General features: G+C 44.5%; 2 protein-coding genes across 3 annotated transcripts in view; one reads left to right on the top strand and one right to left on the bottom strand.

Annotated features, from left to right (window-relative positions):
* Positions 1-7,091, bottom strand: part of tom1l2a (target of myb1 like 2 membrane trafficking protein a) — an 80,525-nt gene extending 73,434 nt beyond the window's left edge. For both annotated transcript variants that reach the window (XM_080776253.1, XM_080776254.1), the window contains exon 1: positions 6,967-7,091. In XM_080776253.1, coding sequence (XP_080632379.1) covers positions 6,967-7,018 — 52 coding nt within the window. In that variant the 5' untranslated portion in view covers positions 7,019-7,091. The remainder of the gene's footprint in view (positions 1-6,966) is intronic.
* Positions 7,092-8,287: 1,196 nt separating this feature from the next.
* drc3 (dynein regulatory complex subunit 3) lies at positions 8,288-20,243 on the top strand (the record flags this gene model as incomplete). Its single annotated transcript, XM_080775198.1, has 12 exons — positions 8,288-8,447; positions 9,687-9,803; positions 10,407-10,573; positions 11,775-11,921; positions 12,484-12,603; positions 13,525-13,590; positions 14,292-14,459; positions 16,154-16,285; positions 16,486-16,587; positions 17,456-17,572; positions 18,262-18,393; positions 20,115-20,243. The coding sequence occupies 12 exons, from the start codon at positions 8,288-8,290 to the stop codon at positions 20,241-20,243; spliced, it is 1,557 nt and encodes a 518-aa protein (XP_080631324.1).
* Between the last annotated feature and the right edge of the window lie 710 nt (positions 20,244-20,953).

Below are 20,953 nucleotides of genomic sequence, written 5' to 3'. Positions count from 1 at the left end.
GAAACGGGACATTCTGCAATATGAATACGTTTACTTTTAGCACTTTAAGTACATTTTGATACCGATACTTTTGTACTTTTACTAGACTAACAGTCTTTAGTCATTATTAACCATTTTGGGCGGGAACCCCTTTTGGTGTTTCAACTTATTATGTTATACTTTAGCTATTGAGAAATTGCAGATCTACAAGCTCACAGTGCTGCACTGAGTGCCGCGCTACAAGCTTGTAGGTCTGCTATTTTTGAAAAATCTTGAAAATGTGGCGCAAATCTTTGAATATTATATGTTCTTTCAGAGGTTTTTAACTCAAATCTTTGCTTCTGGGGAGTTCCTGGAATAATATATTTTCAGATGGGGGTCGGCGGCAAATTACATATCATTTGTGGGGACCTTGACACGAAATATTGAGCACCACTGATATAGAAACATGAGGTTTTTCAGAAAACTGTCAGGATTTAGAAGACTTTTTTTAATTTATTTCGACGTCAGGCCTAAATGGGTTAACCATTAAAATGTGTATAGTGCTTAATGCATTTGCTGTTGTATTGACATGACAGGACAGGTAAATGGAAAATGGTGCATTAATATTTAGTACATCACATTTATCCAAGACGCTTTACAATGAGTGTGCATTACATTCACCCATTCACACACACACACACACACACACACACACACACACACACACACACACACACACACACACACACACACACACACACACACACACACACACACACAAATGGCGTAGGAAACCATGCAAGCTCCTCATCAGGAGGGGTGAGGGATCGAACTGGGAACCTCAGTTCCCAAGCAGCCATTCCTCTGAGCCACTGTGAGCTTTATCCACACTTTTCCTGGGCTGTGTGTGCTCCAGTTCCTGTCGATTAGATCCAATGAAAGCCAATGAAACTGGTCAGATGACCAATGATATCCAATGAAATCAACAGGAACTGGAGCACACACAGCCCAGGAAAAGTGTGGATAGATCTGTGGCTATTTGTACAAGAGAGAGAAAGAGAGAGAGAGAGAGAGAGAGAGAGAGAGAGAGAGAGAGAGAGAGAGACAACTCTGTTCACTCCAAACTCAATTCCTCTTCCTTAATTGGTGGTCACAGTCATAGAGTATAAAGAACTGAAGGATTAGAGACTGAACTGGCACTAAAAAAAAAAAAAAAATGATATTTGAAAAAAGTGAAATCACAGAATATACCTTTAACGTATTCAAAGGTTTTCAAAAATATCAGATCTATAAGCGCAAGCTCACAGCAGAGGTATGGTGTTGTCATGACACGTCATGTTGCGAGCTCGTACTTGGAAGATCAGCTATTTTTGAACATCTAAATCTTGGGCACGAAAAATTACATTAAAAAGAAAACACAGACGTAAGACGGCAGGTTGATCAGGGCAGATCGGCTGCATGATTCGCCGATACCGATGTCGTGAAGAATGTCAACTTGACCCTGAAAATGACCCCGCTTTGAGGACCAGTAGTACCGTCTCTCTCTCTACGTTACATTGGAAACCCAACCAAAATAAATGCATCGTTGTCTGCGCGGAGGTTTGTGCGCGACTTTATTCCCGCCCGGAGCGCAACGCACGGACGCACGGACGGACGCACACACGCACACACCTCCTTCACCACCTCCACATCGTCCGTCACTTAGGAGATGAAAAAAACTCCTAAACGATGAAGCCAGCGGGACACACCACCACTGACACCAGCATGGTGCGTGGTGGACTCTCATTTCCTTGGCGGTAACCTGACACCCCCCCACCACCCCCCCCCCCACACACACACACACACACACACACAGCAACTCAACCAGAGAGATGCAGCCGCCAGATTATATGCCAACAACAACAACGACGTCTCAGTAAAACGGTGAAACACAAGCGAGTGAGTGAGCGGTGCCTGGCGAGCGTAGTGCCGGCCAGCACTCCGGCCTCATCATGCCTCCCCCCCCTGCTTGTTGTAACATGAGCCTTCATTGAGGCGGCTTTTCTTTTTTTTGTCTATGGATGGATGGATGGATGGATGGAGGGCGGCCATTTTGGATGACTTGGCACAAAGCGGATGACCGGTGGGTGGGGGGGGGGGGGGGAGGCCAGAGGAGAACATGCCCAGCAGGCTAGACCAGCAGCGCTGGCTGAATGAATGAATAAATGCCACCCCCTCTCTGGCTCCAGAAAGACAAAAAACGTCCTTCCTTCAAAAGAATAAATAATATACTGTACCGACTCATTGACTAATGCACTGCCCCGATATCTCTGTATAGTAACAGAGCAGTGGTTTTGAACTATAGCCTATATATCATCATTTGTGGGGCGGCTGTGGCTCAGGAGGTGTAGAGCAGGTCGTCCAATGATCCCTGGGGTCGGCGGTTAGAATCCCAGTTCGAATCCCGGCTCCTCCTCCTGTCCAACATGTCGAAGTGTCCTTGGGCCAAGACACTGAACCCTACATTGCCTCAGTGAGTCAGTCGGTGTGAGCCTCGCCACCATTGGTGCCTGAATGTGGGAAGTGAGGACGCTGGCGTCGACTGTTCGCCGCTTCACCTCCCAAATGTATGAAGAATGAATGAACCGTTGTGAAGCGCTTTGAGCACTTGCGTAAACGCGCTGTTAAAAATGCAATTCATTATTAAAATGCAATTCGTTATCAACTGTTTATCATATCAAGGTCCATTATTTATTCGGGCATTTGAGCCACGCACCACCATTTGATGCCTATTTAACCTCTCGGACCCAGAACTTTGAACATCGTTATAGGATAAGATGTTGTCCACAATTCAATGCTGTATTTATTGAGGTACCACATAGGAGAGATAACAGCCCACACACAGGCAGACGTTGATGAAAGTAACAATTCTTCTACATTCTCCAATTGTCTATAGATTTCTTGTAAACTTAAGTAATGCAAGACGTTTAAAAAATAATTCAACTCTTAACGGCCGCGCCCGGGTCCCATTTGGTTTCATTTAACGCTCTCGATAATTAAAGGTCCATAATAAGGGTCCATTTATAGTTATACCAACTCTCAAAATCATTTAGCTGTCGGGACCACCGTTGGTCCCCGGACCCCTGGAACGATGAAATGCCCAAAATAGGTATGATGCCTGCAAGTCATGTCTGAGGGTTTTTTTATGAATCTCTTCCATCACAGAGAGACAGTGTTTATTTTTGTATGCAACACGAACACTGCATGTCGGTGACGTCATCAACCAGTTTGACCACATTGAGGGCGACGGGTCGCAGCAACACGTGGTGCCATTCTCATCACCTCGCCATAACTATATGGGCTAAAGAATAAGATATGAACCGATTTAGACCTGTGTTATACACCCATACGTTGATATTATACCTTTGCAGCTGGGAACACCTCTGCGTCGTTTTAGTTCTCGCCTATACAGTGTACTATAATCGTTGCTGCCGGGGGGCATAAACCTCTTCATCTCCATATTCTAACTCGGTTTTGTTGTTTGGTAAATTAACGCCCTGAATACTTGATCATACTACGGTGTAGCACAAAAGCATGAGGCTTGAGCTTGGGTTTTGAGCTGGTAGATCTGCTACTTTTGCCGTTTTTTGGATTTGGCTCCAGAAAACGGAACAGTTTTTGGAAATATGAGAGGTTTCCAACCGACAGAGACATTTAGGCCTGACGTCGAGAAAAAGAAAAAAAAAGTCATCTACATTCGGACAGCTTTCTGAAATACCTATATTTCTGTATCAGTGGTGTTCAATATTTCATGTCAAGGACCCCAAAAATTATATGTAATTGGCCACCGACCCCCATCTGAATATATGTTCATGCTGAATATATGCGCAGCATGGTGCTTGTAGATCTGCTATTTTTCAATAGCTAAAGTATAACATAATGCTTTAAAACACCAAAAGGGCTTCCCGCCCCAAAATGGGTTTTAAAGAAACTCCACTACTACACCAGTGGTTCCCATACTTTTTCATGTCAAGGTCAAGGACCCCCAAAATTATACGCATTAGCCTGTGCGGACCCCCATTTGAAAATATGTGCCATGTTCCCATACGAGAAGATTAGTATGGCTCTATACGTCTATAGCAGTCCATGGTTTTCATTCCAAGGGGCACGGTATACCCAATCTGCTCCCAGTCGGAGCGCAGGCAGCTTGGACGGACACAGGATGACAGTGTGGGAAAAGAATGCTGAGCAAAAAAGACGCTGTGTTCAACAACAACACAGGAAATGCCACTAAACTGACTGACGTTCCTTCCAACAACATCTCTCCTCCTAATCTCCAGATAGAGTTTAGGTGGCGGCCTGGCTGGCTGGCCTGGCTGGCTTGCTCACAAACAACTTCCCTGCAGCACTTTCCGAATTGAAGCCGGAACTGTTTAGAGTTAAGAGTGGCCAAAGGAGCAAAGTAAACACAATCCGAAAACAGCTACACACACACACACAAAAAAAAAACAGGTTGTTTGTCTTTTGCAACAGACACACCGGTGAGCAGCCAGGGAGGCACAGGAGAAGAACACTTCCTATTTACAGATTCATTTGAGTCTCACACTCTGAGGGCTGCCTGTAAATATCCATTATTTTCCTCAATTTTTGAGTGGTGCAACCACTCCAAGGAACAGCAATGTCCGTCCTAACCTATGTGACTATGTTTAGAGTAACAGGAGGGGCAAAGGTGGCGCTGTTGTGCCAGAAACAGAGAGAGAGTGTTGCACTGTTGCATGCTAATTACTACTTAATAGATGGGGACGTGTTTGGCGCTGCCAAAACAAACTGACTGAAAACGAGTAAATTCAGTGAGAGGACAGTGTTTGTTTGTTTGTTTGTTTTTTAGATGAAGCATTTATCCCTTATCCCTATCCGTCATCTGATCCGTCACCTTATCCATAATGTATAAATGATGATGCGTGACTTAGTATGGACTTCGTATCAACTCTTATATCTCATCACTGCTGCTGTGTCGCAAGACAAGTTTCAGTGTGAACTGTGAACTGACAATAAAGTACTATATCATATCATATCACTGATGCACAGGTCAATCCAGGCAAACAGAAAGCAACGGGAAAGCACATAGTATACTGTAGAATCATCAAAAAGTCATAAAGTCCATGACAGACACACACACACACACACACACACGGATAAGACAGACAGCCGGCCGGGCAACACGCTCATGATGTTGTCATGGTCTGACAATAGAAATGACATGTCCGTGTCAACAGGAGCAGAGCAGAGGCGTTATAGGTTAGAGGGCCGGCTGAGGGTCACAGGACGGCTAACAGAGCAGTTCAACAGCCACAACCACAAGGTTCAGATGTTATAGATGCAGCAGACACTGAGACCCCCTTTTCCACCGGTTGGTTCCCAATGGGAACCGGTTCACTTCTTTTTGGTTCTTAGGCCGCGATTCATACTCCTATTTTAGAGCCGAATAAAAGTCAGTTCGGCTCTGTAGTGCCTTAACCTCGCCTCACCAGGCTTTCCATCGCCTCGGAGGAAAGCCTGGTCTCTGTTTCAAAAGTCCGTATGATCCCGCCTGGGGCCGGATGATGTGGTTACGTCATGTTGTAGTATTGTTTTGTAGTCGCCAGACAGGATGAACAGGCGGCGACAACTTCCTTTTACCTCTCAATAAAAGCTCTCGCTTACGAGAGCTTTTATTGCTTTTAATCAAACAGGAAGCAACAAACAGCTTCCTGTTTGTTGTAGGCAAACCATTGCCTACAACATGACTTAAGCATATCATCCTGCTCCAGCCCGGATCATATACCGAAATGAAATGGTGCCCAGGCTAGTAGTGCCTACAATGTGACGTCATTTGAGGTTTGGGGGGGTACCGTCCTAAAGTCGGCTCTTTGGGGCTACTGAAAATTTCTGACGAGCCGAAATCATTTCGACACTACAGCGCCGAAACAGCGGTAAAATAGGAGTATGAATCGGGCCCTTAGACCATGAGCCAGAGCTCCAAAAAAAACTAGACCAATATTAAATTGTTTATAGGGTCAATAGAAGTAAATTAATACATGATAGCCCTTCCACAGTAGTAGCTTGGAAAGCCATGTGAAATAATTTCTTAAAATGTTGTCTTGTATGTGCCAAAAATAGGGACAAACAGGCTAGGCCTATATAAAATAAGACCTTGCAGGCCATAAATAAATAGGCTATAGATTTACTCATCAAGTTTCCTCAGCATCAACAAACTCGCTATGAAAGGAAAAACAAATAAAATAAGCCACTTAATTGGTACTTCCCAACAACAAGCCACGTGTTATAGAACTAAGAACGTCATGTGGATGCCTGGATGATGTCATGATGATGCAGCTATACTGACGTCTGGCCAGCTAGCTGACATGACAGAACACACCAATTAATAATGCTAATTATAATAGTACAGTTCAACAATAGCCCAAGCCCATAATCTATCTACTATATAGTTTAATTGAAGCCCAAAACGCAGATAATCAACCGTCATACCAAGATGAAAGTCATTCACATTTCACAACAAAGTTAGAAGGGTCGAGTCATCCATTCCCTTCCCCTGACCTCATCATCATCGCGGACTTCCTCAAACCTCCAGGGCCCCTATATGAAAAGGGACCGCCCGGGGGGGGCGTATACGTGAAGCTTTCCTGTCCCCCATACATACACCTGATGGCTCGGTTCCTAATACTTCTAGACTGGAGCTTTTCTGTTTTTAACAAGGTGAGAGAGACAGAGAGGGGAGGCATTAAACAGCCCCGGCCGGGAAGCCCTGGGCTCCACCACCACACTGACTCCAGTCTCTCCTCATCTTCTTCTTGCTAGCTTGACCGAAGTCTCCACTGTCCACTCACTCCTCTCCCCAGTCCACTGATGCTAATACAGTTAGTTCACAAGCTCCTCCAGTAAGAAATGACGTGACGTGACATTAATTCAACGCTGACATGGTCATTATTATGTCCATAATATGATATTATAAGTGTAGTTTCTTACCTATAGACTGCCCCACCGGGGTGCTGTACGGGTTGCCCAGTAAGAACTCCATCTTGACAACAATAACAAAAACACTGTCTTCAGCTTTCTCTCTCTACTCGGAATAATGATGACAGCAAAGCCTCGAAGCAGCATCGTGACGCCTTAGCGCCAAGACCCGCCCCCAGAGCGCTGCTATTGGTGGGAATGTAGTGGGCCGTGCAATGCGTATGGACAGAGCCCGCTGTCAATCACCGCACTTGAAGGGACGTTCAACGACACAACTTTTACAGTAGTTGTAAACACAACTCTAAAGAGTAGTCAGTTGGTTGTTTGTTTGTTTTCTTGTTTGCTTGCTTTTTTACAACATTAATTCATTATCTATTAATGATTATTTGGTCATCCCATTTCTATAATGCTTTATTAACATACTAACAAGTAACAACATAATAATGCATTATAAAATTGACTTATAAATAATTATAATAAAAAATATACTTAGTCATGTTTTATAACAATAATCAACACATTAAAAAGCTATTTATATTAAGGTCATAAGTATACAAAATATTGTAATCTGCTTTGAAAGATTTTAAAGGCTATGGTTGCACTAATGCATGTTTTTGTAATAATATAAATCTACAAAGAAAACTATATGTTTTTCAAATAATTCGAGTAAAAGTATTTGTCTCTGATATGTATGGAGAGATAAGTATAAAGTATTGGAAAAATGACTAGCCTACTCAAGTATAAATGTACATTAGTAGGCTACCGTATTTGAGTAAAGTGTGTTGTTGAGTGTGTTGAATGCAGCTCGTCTGTTGCTACGCAACGATATACATTTCCTCCATTCCCAACGCCTAGCTGGGTTTTAAAGACCTCAGAGAAGGTAAGTTCGGTGTTAGGCCTACTACAACTAATCTTAGTTTTATGCTAAACAGATTCTTAAATTAATGTGCAGCACATTATTTTAAGACTGTGTAGAGTGAATTAGAAAAGTAGTAGGCCTACTTCATGTGCTACTTTTCTAATTCACCATACCATACTCTAGAAAATAGCATTCTGTTGCTCTAAAAACTGTATTTTATTTCTACCCGACTCTCGCCTGGTACTTGCTGGCAAGATAATGTTCTTAAATGTATGGCCTAATGTCTGTTTTTTCCGTTTACATACAACATTGTTGCACCTGACAGGATGAGCGATGAGGTTTCTTTTTTTCCTTTCCTCAATTGTAGCACTTTAATTGATTTCTTTCCATTCTATTTGCTTGACCAATTCCCCGGTCGTTTGTTGACTATTAGGATTAATTAATTTACTCTTTTACTTTTGTGTGGCAGAAAGGATGAGCTGGTCATATGGCACAGTAGAGCCCTCTATCGGGGACGAGAGGGTACTGCAGGAGGCAGTGGAGGAGCAGGGTCCTCAGCAGCAGGCTGGACGCATAGCCAAGGAAGAGGGCATCCACTTCAATGACGTCATTCACCTCAGACTGGAATATAAACGTGAGGGCGGGAAATTAATACAAGCCTGTTGGCCATTATGCATGATTAGAAGGACAATCAGGGCAGCACGTGCATTGAGTGTTAGAGAGGCAGGGGCTGAAAGCCCCATAAGAGGGCACTTTTTGGCCCAACATAGCGAAAATTGCAGATCTACAAGCTCACAACGCGTCGCGACGCGTTGAGAGCTTGTAGATCAGCTATTTCCAGGGCACAACCCTGCACTTTTCTTTATCTACTGGAGATCTGGTGTACGGCATGGATTTCGAAAAACTAATTACCTCTGGAGACTTCGGAGAAGAAAATAAACAATTGTCCTGAATGCTGCCTTCCGGTATGGCATGGAAAGGAGAGGAGGGCATTTGCATTTCTTTAACCATGTATAGTTCACTAGTAAGAGACCACACCTTCGCTCAAGATTAACAGTTTATTGAAACAGAATGAGATGAATGCGGAATGGAGTGAGGAACCCAAGGTAAGGGGCCTATAGGGCGAGACTCAGTGTGGTGGCGTAGTCTCTGGAGGCTGGAGCTGACGGTCATCTTTGCTCTATACTCGGAATGAGTGGTTGGTCGTCTCTGCTCCGTCACCCCTGGATTCCTAGAGAATCGAGGCGGAAGGAGTAGGTTGGGGTGGAGGAGGAAAATAGCCGATCTACAAGTGCAGTATACTCACAACCCATGTTTGGTCTGTCGTGGAGCAGAACAAACAACTTGGTTGAGAGATCGCAGGTGTATTTATACTGTGGTGATTGCACGGGGGATTGGCCGGGTGATAATGAAAGGCAGGTGAGTTTGATGAGGAGGGAGGAGTGGTTGATAAGGAGGGAGGAGTGGTTAAGGTCAAGCGGAAGGAGGTCTCTTCTCCCGAAACTGCGTTGTATAAATACAACTTCCCTAAATGCTATACATTCCGTGGTCTGGAGAGGGCAGTTGTTTTTACAGATGGGTAAAAGGGCATGGCACTGAAGGCAAGCCCCCTTTGATATCTTTGTGTCCCTGAGGGCAATATCAGTCACCAAAACCAGAGGTTCCCTGGTATTACAACTGAACTGGTGGGAGCTATACTTGAGGCCAAACCAAAGACAAATAAATGAAATATTTAGTTTTAAAGTGAAACACCCAGTTGAGTAGTAGGCTACACTATACTCAAATCAAATGGACTCTGTTAATGTCCGTCCACCAATGTGTGTGCCGACAGAGCACTGTCTGCTATTGAATGATATCTGATGTGTCCACACAGACATCCTGAAGATTGAACACCTGCAACAGTTCACATCTCTGACCAAACTGCAGCTGAACAACAACATCATAGAGAAGATAGAGGGACTGGCATGTCTCACCAACCTCACATGGCTCGGTAAAGATCAAACACATGCACAGTACACCCCCCCCTGGCATCAGCTTTTAGTGTATGTTAACCATCTCTGTCCTATACACAGACATTCAATTCCCATTGACAATGAATGTCGAATTTCACGTCATATACAAGCTCACTTGTGAACACTTGAAGCAGTTCACATCTCCAAGCTTACAAGCGCTGCATTCATGGGCGGATTTTGGGGGGGTGCAGGGGGGGCACTGCGGCTGTAGTGCATGTGTGTAATGTGTGTGAGCTGCTGTACTACCTAAATAACTCATTTTTAGGGGTTAGGGCATTGTAAAAACGCTAAAATAATAAATAAAATCTTTAATTATGTAGACTTCTTGGAAATTAACTAAACAGATGTTTAACAATCATTTAACTCTTGAGAGTGTAAAATGAAACCAAAATGGACCCAAGAGTTAAAGATCCAAAAGGGTCCATTAATTTGGTTACCAACTTTCCATCATTTACCTGGGGGGGGGGGGACCCTCTGGAACCCCCTTCGAGGTTCAACCACTGGTTGAAAACCACTGCTTTGGGAAAGAACAGACCATAAAAAACGAGTGGTGTGACCGTGTGACGTCTCTCCTCTTCAAGATCTGTCGTTCAACAGCATAGAGAAGATGGAAGGTCTGGAACGTCTGGTGAAGCTCGAAGACCTGAGTCTGTACAGCAACAGGATCAGTGTTCTGGAGAACATGGACTCACTGAGGAGGCTCCAGATCCTGTCCGTAGGAAACAACCTCCTGGACGACTTGGAACACGTGAGTGAGATCATTCCCGAACTCTTTTTTTTTTAATCTAAATTTTTATCCCACGATTTTGTAACCCAGTTTTCTTTTCACCCAGTGCCAATTGTCTAATGTAATCCTGGGCGCTACACTTCCTCTGCCAACACTTCCTCATTCCCGAACTCTTAACACTATATCCCAAACCCTAAACCTATAACCTCACAGGAAGCCAGGGGTGATTTGTAACCCGCAGCGCGGGTGATTTGTAACCCACAGAACGGGTGATTTGTAACCCGCAGAACGGGTGATTTGTAACCCACAGAACGGGTGATTTGTAACCCACAGAACGGGTGATTTGTAACCCACAGAACGGGTGATTTGTAACCCGCAGCGCGGGTGATTTGTAACCCACAGAACGGGTGATTTGTAACCCACAGAACGGGTGATTTGTAACCCACAGAACGGGTGATTTGTAACCCACAGAACGGGTGATTTGTAACCCGCAGCACGGGTGATTTGTAACCCGCAGCACGGGTGATTTGTAACCCACAGAACGGGTGATTTGTAACCCGCAGCACGGGTGATTTGTAACCCGCAGCACGGGTGATTTGTAACCCGCAGCACGGGTCGCGGACCAACGGGAGGATTGATTTATGGGCAGTCCCCGAATCGGCTCAAGCTCGAAAACAGATTCTCAACTTTTTTAAGGATCCCCCAGTTTGATGTGCATTCGATTTTTTCAATTGTGTTGCGACACGCTGTGAGCTTGTAGATCTGATATTTTTGTCCGTCTCTATTTGAAAAACGTAAAAAAGAAAAATGGCTTGGCTCCTACATGTGAATCTATTGAATAGATCCACATTGGAGCCAAGCGGATTCCTTTTCCTCTTTTATTGTTTTGTTTTTCTTTTAGTGCAATGTCCGTGTTCACCTATATGTGCGGCTGTGTTGGTTAATGAGCACCAGTATATGACTATGAGTACCAGTAGAGGCGCTGTTGTGCCAGAAACAGAGAGAGGGATAGTGCTGCACTGTTGCCTGCATGCTAATGAGAGAGAGAGTTGCACTCAGTTCACACGGGTGTGATTTCTTTTTACAGTATCACAATCCACGTTACATGCTCTGAAGATAGTGCCACGGGTTTCACACCATAAAGACGCATATATATATATATATATATATATATATATATATATATACACACACCGTGACAATGTTTCCTCTCCCCATGAAGGTGGTCTACCTCAGAAGATTCAAGGACCTGCACTGTGTCAATCTAGCTGGAAACCCCATCTGTAAAGATGAAGACTACAAATCCTTCATCGCTGCATACCTGCCAAACCTGGCCTACTTGGACTACAGGCTCCTGGATGAGCACGCCGTAAGCCTGCGGACCCCCCATTTAAAAGGATATACTCAGGGACCCCCATAAGAGAAGATTGTTACGGCTCTAGCAGTGACTCTCAACCCGTTTAATTTCAAGGACCCCCCCTGGCCCCCAGTTTGACATGCATTAGGCAGCATACGCACCCCCATTTAATGGAATTTCTATATCTCTGCATGGGACCCACAATTTATATTGTAAAATCAATGTTATAATTTAACTCAGATGGAACATTTGTATACACTCTCATCCATTTGGTTCCAAACTATCTTTTAGCTGGGTGGGGGGACCCCCTGGAACTCTCTCAGGTCCCCCTGGGGGTCCCCGGACCCCACTTTGGGAACCACTGCTGTAAGCAACTGTAGTATTGTGCTTGAACGCATACACAGGAAGAGTGGGCACCTAAATGCACCCTTCCACGTCTTGTTTATGTCCAAACAGTGGTACAATCACGGAAATGGATATATACAGTATATTGTGGATATATGGATGTATGTGTATATATAGTTTTATATACATACATCCTATAGTGTGCATGATGTGTGTGTCCTCCATGCAGAAAGAGCAGGCGCTGGCCAAGCATCAGGATGCTGTTGAGAAGACCGAACACGACGAGCTGCAGGTCAGAAAGGCTGCTGAGGACAGACTGAGCCAGGAGGAGGCGCTCCAGCTGCACAGGGTATAATATACCGGAAACAAGCACACAAAAAACACAATAAGGCTCTCTTACAGCCCATGGGCACATTTTAACTTCCATGCGCGGCCAAAGGAAGCTGTCTTTTGCGTCATTTCCGGCAACTGGTGGATGGAAATGAAGCTTTTCCGGGAACCTGGCAACCTGCCGCGTGGGTGGAGCTTCATTTACATCCACCAGCTTGTCTAAAAAACCCGGAAATGACGCGAAAGACAGCTTCTTCTGTCCACGCATGGAATCGTATAGGTGTGCCCAGACCCTTACATGAACTAAGGATTTCACAGCGTACACGCCCAGGGTTGCATCTATCCACACTTTTCCTGGGCTGTGTGTGCTCCAGTTCCTGTCGATTTGATCCAATGAAAGCCAATGAAACTGGTCAGATGACCAATGATATCCAATGAAATCAACAGGAACTGGAGCACATGCACACAGCCCAGGAAAAGTGTGGATAGGCGGCCTGCAGATGAACACCCAGTCTGTGTGCGGAGGTTTCCCTGAGCAAAACACTAGGGGTGTAAAAAGAAAAATCGATTCGAATTCCATAAATTCCATTGAATAGAGAATCGTTTTGAATTGAGAATCGAGTTGAATCGAATCGTGACCCCAAGAATCGGAAACGAATCGTGGGACACCCCAAAGATTCACAGCCCTACAAAACACACAGTGAAGAAGTAATAGTTCCAGCAGCAAATCTATCTACTTTTCTATACTTGTGTTAAAAAAAAGCAACTATACATTCATTAACCATACAGTACAAGTGCAAATTTGACTGTGCAACCTTTCCTTGTAGTTGAATAATAATTGCCCATGAGTATATGCATTGACTCAAGTACGCATGCCGTTGAGTTTAATCCGCCACTGACTTTGAGTGTTCATTTTCTTTCTATTGTTTGTTTGCGTCAGGAAGCCTTCGTGGAGTTCCTGAACGGCTCCCATCTGTACGACGGCATGTTCACGGACGACCCACAAGCACAGAAACTCAGCCACCTGTCTGGAATAGACCGTCTGCTTCAAACATATCCTTTGTTTCATTCTGTCTGGAATAGACCATCTGTTTCAAACAAGTGCTTTGTTTTATTGTCTGGAATAGACCGTCGGTCTGCTTCAAACATGTGCTTTGTTTTGTTTTATTCTGTCTGGAATAGACCGTCTGCTTCAAACATATCCTTTGTTTTATTCTGTCTGCAATAGACCGTCTGCTTCTTTGTTTTCTTAACTCTATACATGCATACGTTTGTGGTTTGTCTTTCGAAAGATGCTTTTAAACTCTGAAGCCTTTATTTAAACATATAAAGCCTGTAAAATTCATTGGTCGGGATCCCCCAGAACTCACAAGAAACGAGGACAAAAAGATAAATTAGGTCGGCTAACCAAATCACATAAATTCAGTTGTTCATGAGATGAAGTATGATGACATGTAATGATAAGAGCGCCCCCTCACTTTTTCAATGCACAAAATAGAGATTCCAGGTTTGAACGTGAAGTTAATTAGATTGTTAGATTATGAAGCACTGTAGGCCTACTATTGTTGTGGCGGTTGTTGATAATGCATTTATTTCTCCAAATATATACTATTTACAAGTATGGTTAACAAAATATACTCTCTCCCCATGCCTTCGGCCTGGTGGAGGAGACAATTATTTCCTTAACGGTGCCGTTATACATTTAAGCACCAGCTGGGGGAGCTGTGCGTTCAGGTGTTTGAGATGGGCCTGGTTCAGCGGCAGCAGAGAGAGGCCGAGGTGCAGCTCTTCTTTGCCGGTTTGAAAGAGGCGGTGGCAGAGAACCAGCAGATGGCTGCTCAGCTGGTCGCACAGTTTGAGAAGCGCCGGAGAAAGGTGAGCTGAAGTAGACTCGTATCATGTTCCTATACCGAGAAGAACGGACGGACGGCTAATGGAAACTACTCTTTCCTGGGAAGTTTTATGTTGTATTAACAGTGCCCGCACCAGGTGGATACAGGTTTTGGCCCTCGTTGCCACCGAAGCCCATTATAAATAAAAGAAAGAAAATTTAATTATATTGTGCATGTCAAGTGCATGTCGTCACATGCACACCAGATTAGAGGAATTTTCTAAATATGGATGAAAAAAAATAATAATAATAAAAAAAGGCGTCCAAAGGCGCCATTGCCACTCTCGGCCACCAGGGGGAGACAAAGGCGTCAGGAGGCACTGAATGAGATTTAATTGCTTCTATTATAGCATCGGTATTCAAAGTGGGGTCCAGACGTCCCAGTAGTGACCACCAGGGGTCCCCATTGCCCCTGCGGGCGGTCCACCTCTGAGCAGCGCTCAGCGGGTCAATGGAGACCCAATTGGTCTCCGATTCCAACTCCGATGTTGCGGATTTCCCCCCTGAACCACTAAGAGGTTAAGGGGTTACTAACCAATATGTACACACACATGGTGTGGCTCCAATGAAGCTGGCCCATCTTCACACATAGACCATCTAGTGGCTCCAATGAAGCTGGCCCATCTTCACACATAGACCATCTTAGTGGCTCCAATGAAGCTGGCCCATCTTCACACATAGACCATCTAGTGGCTCCAATGAAGCTGGCCCATCTTCACACATAGACCATCTAGTGGCTCCAATGAAGCTCCGCCCATCTTCACACATAGACCATCTAGTGGCTCCAATGAAGCTCGCCCATCTTCACACATAGACCATCTAGTGGCTCCAATGAAGCTCCGCCCATCTTCACACTAGACCATCTAGTGGCTCCAATGAAGCTCCGCCCATCTTCACACTAGACCATCTAGTGGCTCCAATGAAGCTCCGCCCATCTTCACACTAGACCATCTAGTGGCTCCAATGAAGCTCCGCCCATCTTCACACATAGACCATCTAGTGGCTCCAATGAAGCTCGCCCATCTTCACACATAGACCATCTTAGTGGCTCCAATGAAGCTCCGCCCATCTTCACACATAGACTATCTTAGTGGCTCCAATGAAGCTCCGCCCATCTTCACACATAGACCATCTTAGTGGCTCCAATGAAGCTCCGCCCATCTTCACACATAGACCATCTAGTTCTAGTTCACACATAGACCATCTAGTGGCTCCAATGAAGCTCCGCCCATCTTCACACATAGACCATCTAGTGGCTCCAATGAAGCTCGCCCATCTTCACACATAGACCATCTTAGTGGCTCCAATGAAGCTCCGCCCATCTTCACACATAGACCATCTTAGTGGCTCCAATGAAGCTCCGCCCATCTTCACACATAGACCATCTTAGTGGCTCCAATGAAGCTCCGCCCATCTTCACACATAGACCATCTAGTTCTAGTGGCTCCAATGAAGCTCTGCCCATCTTCACAAATAGACCATCTTAGTGGCTCCAATGAAGCTCCGCCCATCTTCACACATAGACCATCTAGTGGCTCCAATGAAGCTCCGCCCATCTTCACACATAGACCATCTAGTGGCTCCAATGAAGCTCCGCCCATCTTCACACTAGACCATCTAGTGGCTCCAATGAAGCTCCGCCCATCTTCACACTGTAGACCATATCTCTGGTTTCTAGTGGATGCAGGAGCTGCAGGAAGTGACGGACGCTCACGTCCAGGAAGTCACCGTCATGCAGTGTCACGATGACATCACACAGTTCCGCCACGCTGTCATGACTCTGGAGCTGCACCTGGTGGACCAGCTGGAGGTGTGTGTTGTGTGTCACAGTGTGTGTGTGTGTGTGTGTGTGTGTGTGTGTGTGTGTGTGTGTGTGTGTGTGTGTGTGTGTGTTTATGTGTGTGCAGATGGGTACTATTACAGATTAATTAATTCGTCCGTTCTTTCGTTCGTTCGTTCATTCGTTCGTTCATTCATTCATTCATTCATTCATTCATTCATTCGTTCCAGGACCTCATCAAAGACTTTGAGAGGAACATCTCTAACATGGTCGGCAGCTTCACTGAAACCGCTCAAGGAATATATCCTTTGTATTTGTCAACTTCACAGCCTGCAGCCTAACGTCCAATGTCTACATTTACAGTATATATGAACATTTCACCACAGTGTCGTTTGATTGGCTCGGCAGCAAGATTTGAACAGGAAACGCGTGTTTGCCGAGCCAATCAAACGAACCCGGTATGCACATGCATATAAAGTGAGTGGCAAAGTGAGTTTAACGTCGTTTAATGCAATCAGTATAGGACTTTTCTGTCTGGATGTATTATGGGCTGTCAAGGCCAGAAAGTAGTTTTTTTGCCACTCAGTAGGCCAGGTACGATGCAAGGTATAGAGCGCCGCAGTCCCGCCCCCTTTCAGAAAAGCGAGTGGCCCAGGAAGTGGAACCATGCATTCTCCCATCGGCACTTTTAATATAATTTATTTAAAGACGGTTACGCCGCGGACAAAGCCAATTCGGATCGTGACGAATCATGACAATGAACACAATATTTTGGGACGATCAAATCATTAGAAAGAAGAAAAGAAAGTCAGGAGACAACACTATTTGTTTTGTTTTTCGTCTTATAAATTATTTGATCGGCCCAAAATATTGTGTTCATTGTCATGATTCGTCACGATCCGAATTGGCTTTGTCCGCGGCGTAACCGTCTTTAAATAAATTATATTAAAAGTGCCGATGGGAGAATGCATGGTTCCACTTCCTGGGCCACTCGCTTTTCTGAAAGGGGGCGGGACTGCGGCGCTCTATATGGAAAGGAGGTAAGGACGGTCATCGACGGCAGATTCGTGGCACAACATGGCAGCCAAACTAAATGAACTGGAACTGGAAATGAGTACGCCACCTACTGAGTCAGTCTACTGCTAAACTAATAACACCTAAAAGGTCATCTTTCTTTGACCTCGCCGTACCTTCGCCCAGTGCCGTGACCTCGAGGACAACCACCACAAGGAGGTCACGGAGGTCGCCGCGGCGACCCTGGAGAAGGTCGCCAAGAAGAGCACGCCGACGGAGGAGCTTCCTGGTGACGTCAGAATGGTCAGTTGTGATGTCATCACATGATATACGTATAGTCCAGCCTCTGAGGGGAGATACGAGGCTATTCCTTTAAGGACTGGTTGAGACTCTCTGGACCCCTAATTTGCATATGTCCAAGCTATGTGAAAATGAGTTATGCGTTAACCTTTGTTTCGTTTTTTTAAGATATTCTTTGCCTTTATTGATAGATATACAGTAGTTTGACAGGAAAGGGGGAGAGAGATGGGGGGGGGGGGAGACATGCAGCAAAGGTCGTCGGGCTCGGGACTCGAACCTGCGACACCTTGTCAGGTGCCTGGGCCGCTCGGCCAGCCCACAGGCCATATACCTTAACTTTTTGACACTTTTGGCAACGTCTTGTTGCCAAAAGTCAAGACATCGTCTTGATGTTTTTGAGCATTAGAAACACACAATGATGCTGTATAATGAATGTGAATAATGTATGATTAAATCTACAGCGCTTACGTTTGGTTCCATTTCGAACACTCAGCGTAGCAGACCAGTGGTTCTGGGCGGGTGTCCCCGGGACCTCCAGAGGTCCTTAGGTGGGGTTCCAGGGGGCGCCCCCCAGCAGCTAAATATGTTAATACAGCATCACAATCATCATAACCACTTTATAATTATACGCTGGCTATTCAAAAATGGCAGATCTACAAGCTGATACACTTGAACGTGTTGTTCATTTGCAGCTGTTTGTGAGCAAAGACACCCTGACCAACGCGGCGTCCGCCTCTCACGAGAAGCACCTGCTGCACATCAACGACCGAGAGGACGAGCTGGTGACGCGCGTCAACGCCTGGATGGCAGAGCTCATGAGACGGGTAGGAAGAGAAGACCCCCCCTTACCTTTAGCCCATTCTGAACGGGAACCCGTTTTGGTGTTAGCATCATGTCGTGCTTTACCTATTGAAAAATAGCAGATCTACAAGCTCATAGCGCGCCACCGAGTATGAGCTTGTAGGTCTGCTTTTTTTTTTTAATCGAAGAGCGACTGATATTAGAAGACATTTTTTGAATCTGATCTCAGGTCAGAATGAAAACTGTCAGGATGTAGAAGACATTTTTAGAATCTGATCTCAGGTCAGAATGGGTTAGGGCTGCTGCATGGACCGTATTGACCATTTGCAGACCGCTGCCATCTTGCCATCAGAGTTTGGAAGCACTCGTTATGTGCAAATTCAAAACAGGTGCTACGCAGGGCCGTTGAGTGATATCTACAGTATAACGAGCACTTCCAAACTGCAACACTTGGAAAAAGAATCACCTGTGCAAGGACAGAAAGTAACTCATAACATGTCTACACGGTGGACTTTTTATGAAACAAACCCTTTGAGGATAGAAAGAGAATATAATTCAAGCTTTTCGTACAGCTGCAATGTTGGTGAGTTTGACGTCTTGTAATACAATCAGATTAGGACTTTTCTGTTTGGATGAAGGGGCTGTCTATGGGAAGTTGCACCTTGTTAGCACTTTGCCATTAACTTATATAGTAAGATGGCCGCGGTCTGCATAATATGGTCCATGAACAATCACAATCATGCTTTCCACCAAAAGACCTCCATATCACGGGGCGGTAATATTGTATACAGTTCATGTGACGATGATATACATTTATCTTTTTACACTTTTCTCAAATGTTTTCCAAAAGAGCTATCATGCATCACCACGTGGATTGGCTATTTGTTGACTAATGACTATTGTTGATAAAAAAAACCCAGAGAAAGACAACACTTATACCATAATGATGATATTAAGATAATGTCCAAAATCCCAGACGATATCTGTCACATAATCAATATGATATTGGTCTATTGCCCAGCGGCCCTGGTCTCATATCCCAGAGGTGAGTGACACCCACAGTCACAACACCAGAAGGAGTGCCTATACGATATGGTGGCCACCGAATTTAGCACAAACATGGATATATTCATTCTACTACTTACTCTGCCACCATATTGGGTGAATTCCGCTAGGAATGTCCTGTCATCATCAAAGGATGTGAACAAACAGTGAACCACTGGCTTCTTTCAAAACCTGCCTTGAGAAAGAAAGCATCAGTGTTGTTTTCGTCGACTAAAACTAAGGACGAGAAATGCTCGTCGACTACCTTTTTTCACTGACAAAAACGAATGGAAACTAAATGAAAACTAAGCTACGATGACTAAAACTAAGACTAAATATACTGACAATTTCGTCGACAAATAAAAACTAGACTAAAATGTTAGGAAGGGACTAGTGGACAAGAGATCCAGTATAAGTCATTTCACACTTGGTTGCATTTGTTTGCATACAGCAGTGATGTATCCCAAGGTCATCAGGGTTTCGGGTCTCCCAAACATATACCCCCTCACTCAGGTGACCCAGCCCGGGGGTGATCAGTCCCAAATTACGTCCCAGTATAGCTACAATCAGTCCCATACCAGACACTTAATTCCTTATTATTATTATACTAATAAAGTATTCGATGGATCAATGTCTCTATATATGCTTTAGAGAATATAGATGTATCACTGCTTTCCTTCTCGTCTCTTTATAATCTCAGATCCAGGAGGAGGAAGTGAAGAGGAACAGACTGCGGATCTCAGAGATCAACGGCTACGTTAAATATGTGAAGGATCAGCTCCACCGCGTGGCCAGTGACCGTCTGGAGGCCGAGTACCTTGGATATTAAACCCATTCTGACCTGATATCAGATTCTAACGCACGGAAGAACGGTGGTTCTTTGACGCATTTTGACCTGAGATCATATTCTAAAAAAATGTCTTCTAAATCCTGACAGTTTAAAAAAATAGCAGACCTACAAGCGTAGCAAGCTCGTAGCGAGCTTGTCCGCGGCGTAACCGTCTTTAAATAAATACCTTTTAAATAAATACCTTTTAAAATGTCTATGGGAAAAATGCATTGGGAATCATTTCCTGGGCCTGGCGTCGTCATGAAAGGGGGTGCACGGGACTGCGACTCTCTATAGCCATGGTCTGGGGACAAAAGAATATGTATTATTATGTATACAAGTAATCTTTACAACAATGTCATGACGTTTGTGAACTAGTAAACACTGCGCTTATACATTCAAGTGCCAGCAGTGGGAGATGTGTGCGCACTGGCGCAGCAATTGAGATAACTTCAAACCCTTAATCCTCAAATCTCTTGACTGAAACATTTTTATTAGAATTATGTTTAGGCATTATTGTAAACCTAGTCTGTTCTTGTTCACAGAATGAGGGTTTAACCATTTGCTTTCATGAAATATCCAAGACTATTACAATTTCATGACTAACTAAAAATACATCGCATGGATGCACCTGGGACGTATCCTCAGTGATGTATCCTGAGGTCAATGGGATTTAGGGTCTTCCAACATCAAACCCCTCACTCAGGCGA

Source organism: Protomyctophum bolini (genome assembly GCF_963924005.1).
Source record: "Protomyctophum bolini genome assembly, chromosome: 11".
NCBI classification, from domain to species: Eukaryota; Metazoa; Chordata; class Actinopteri; order Myctophiformes; family Myctophidae; genus Protomyctophum; species Protomyctophum bolini.
The sequence above is the reverse complement of the archived record's forward strand: the minus strand, read 5'-3'. Positions and strand labels throughout refer to the sequence as shown.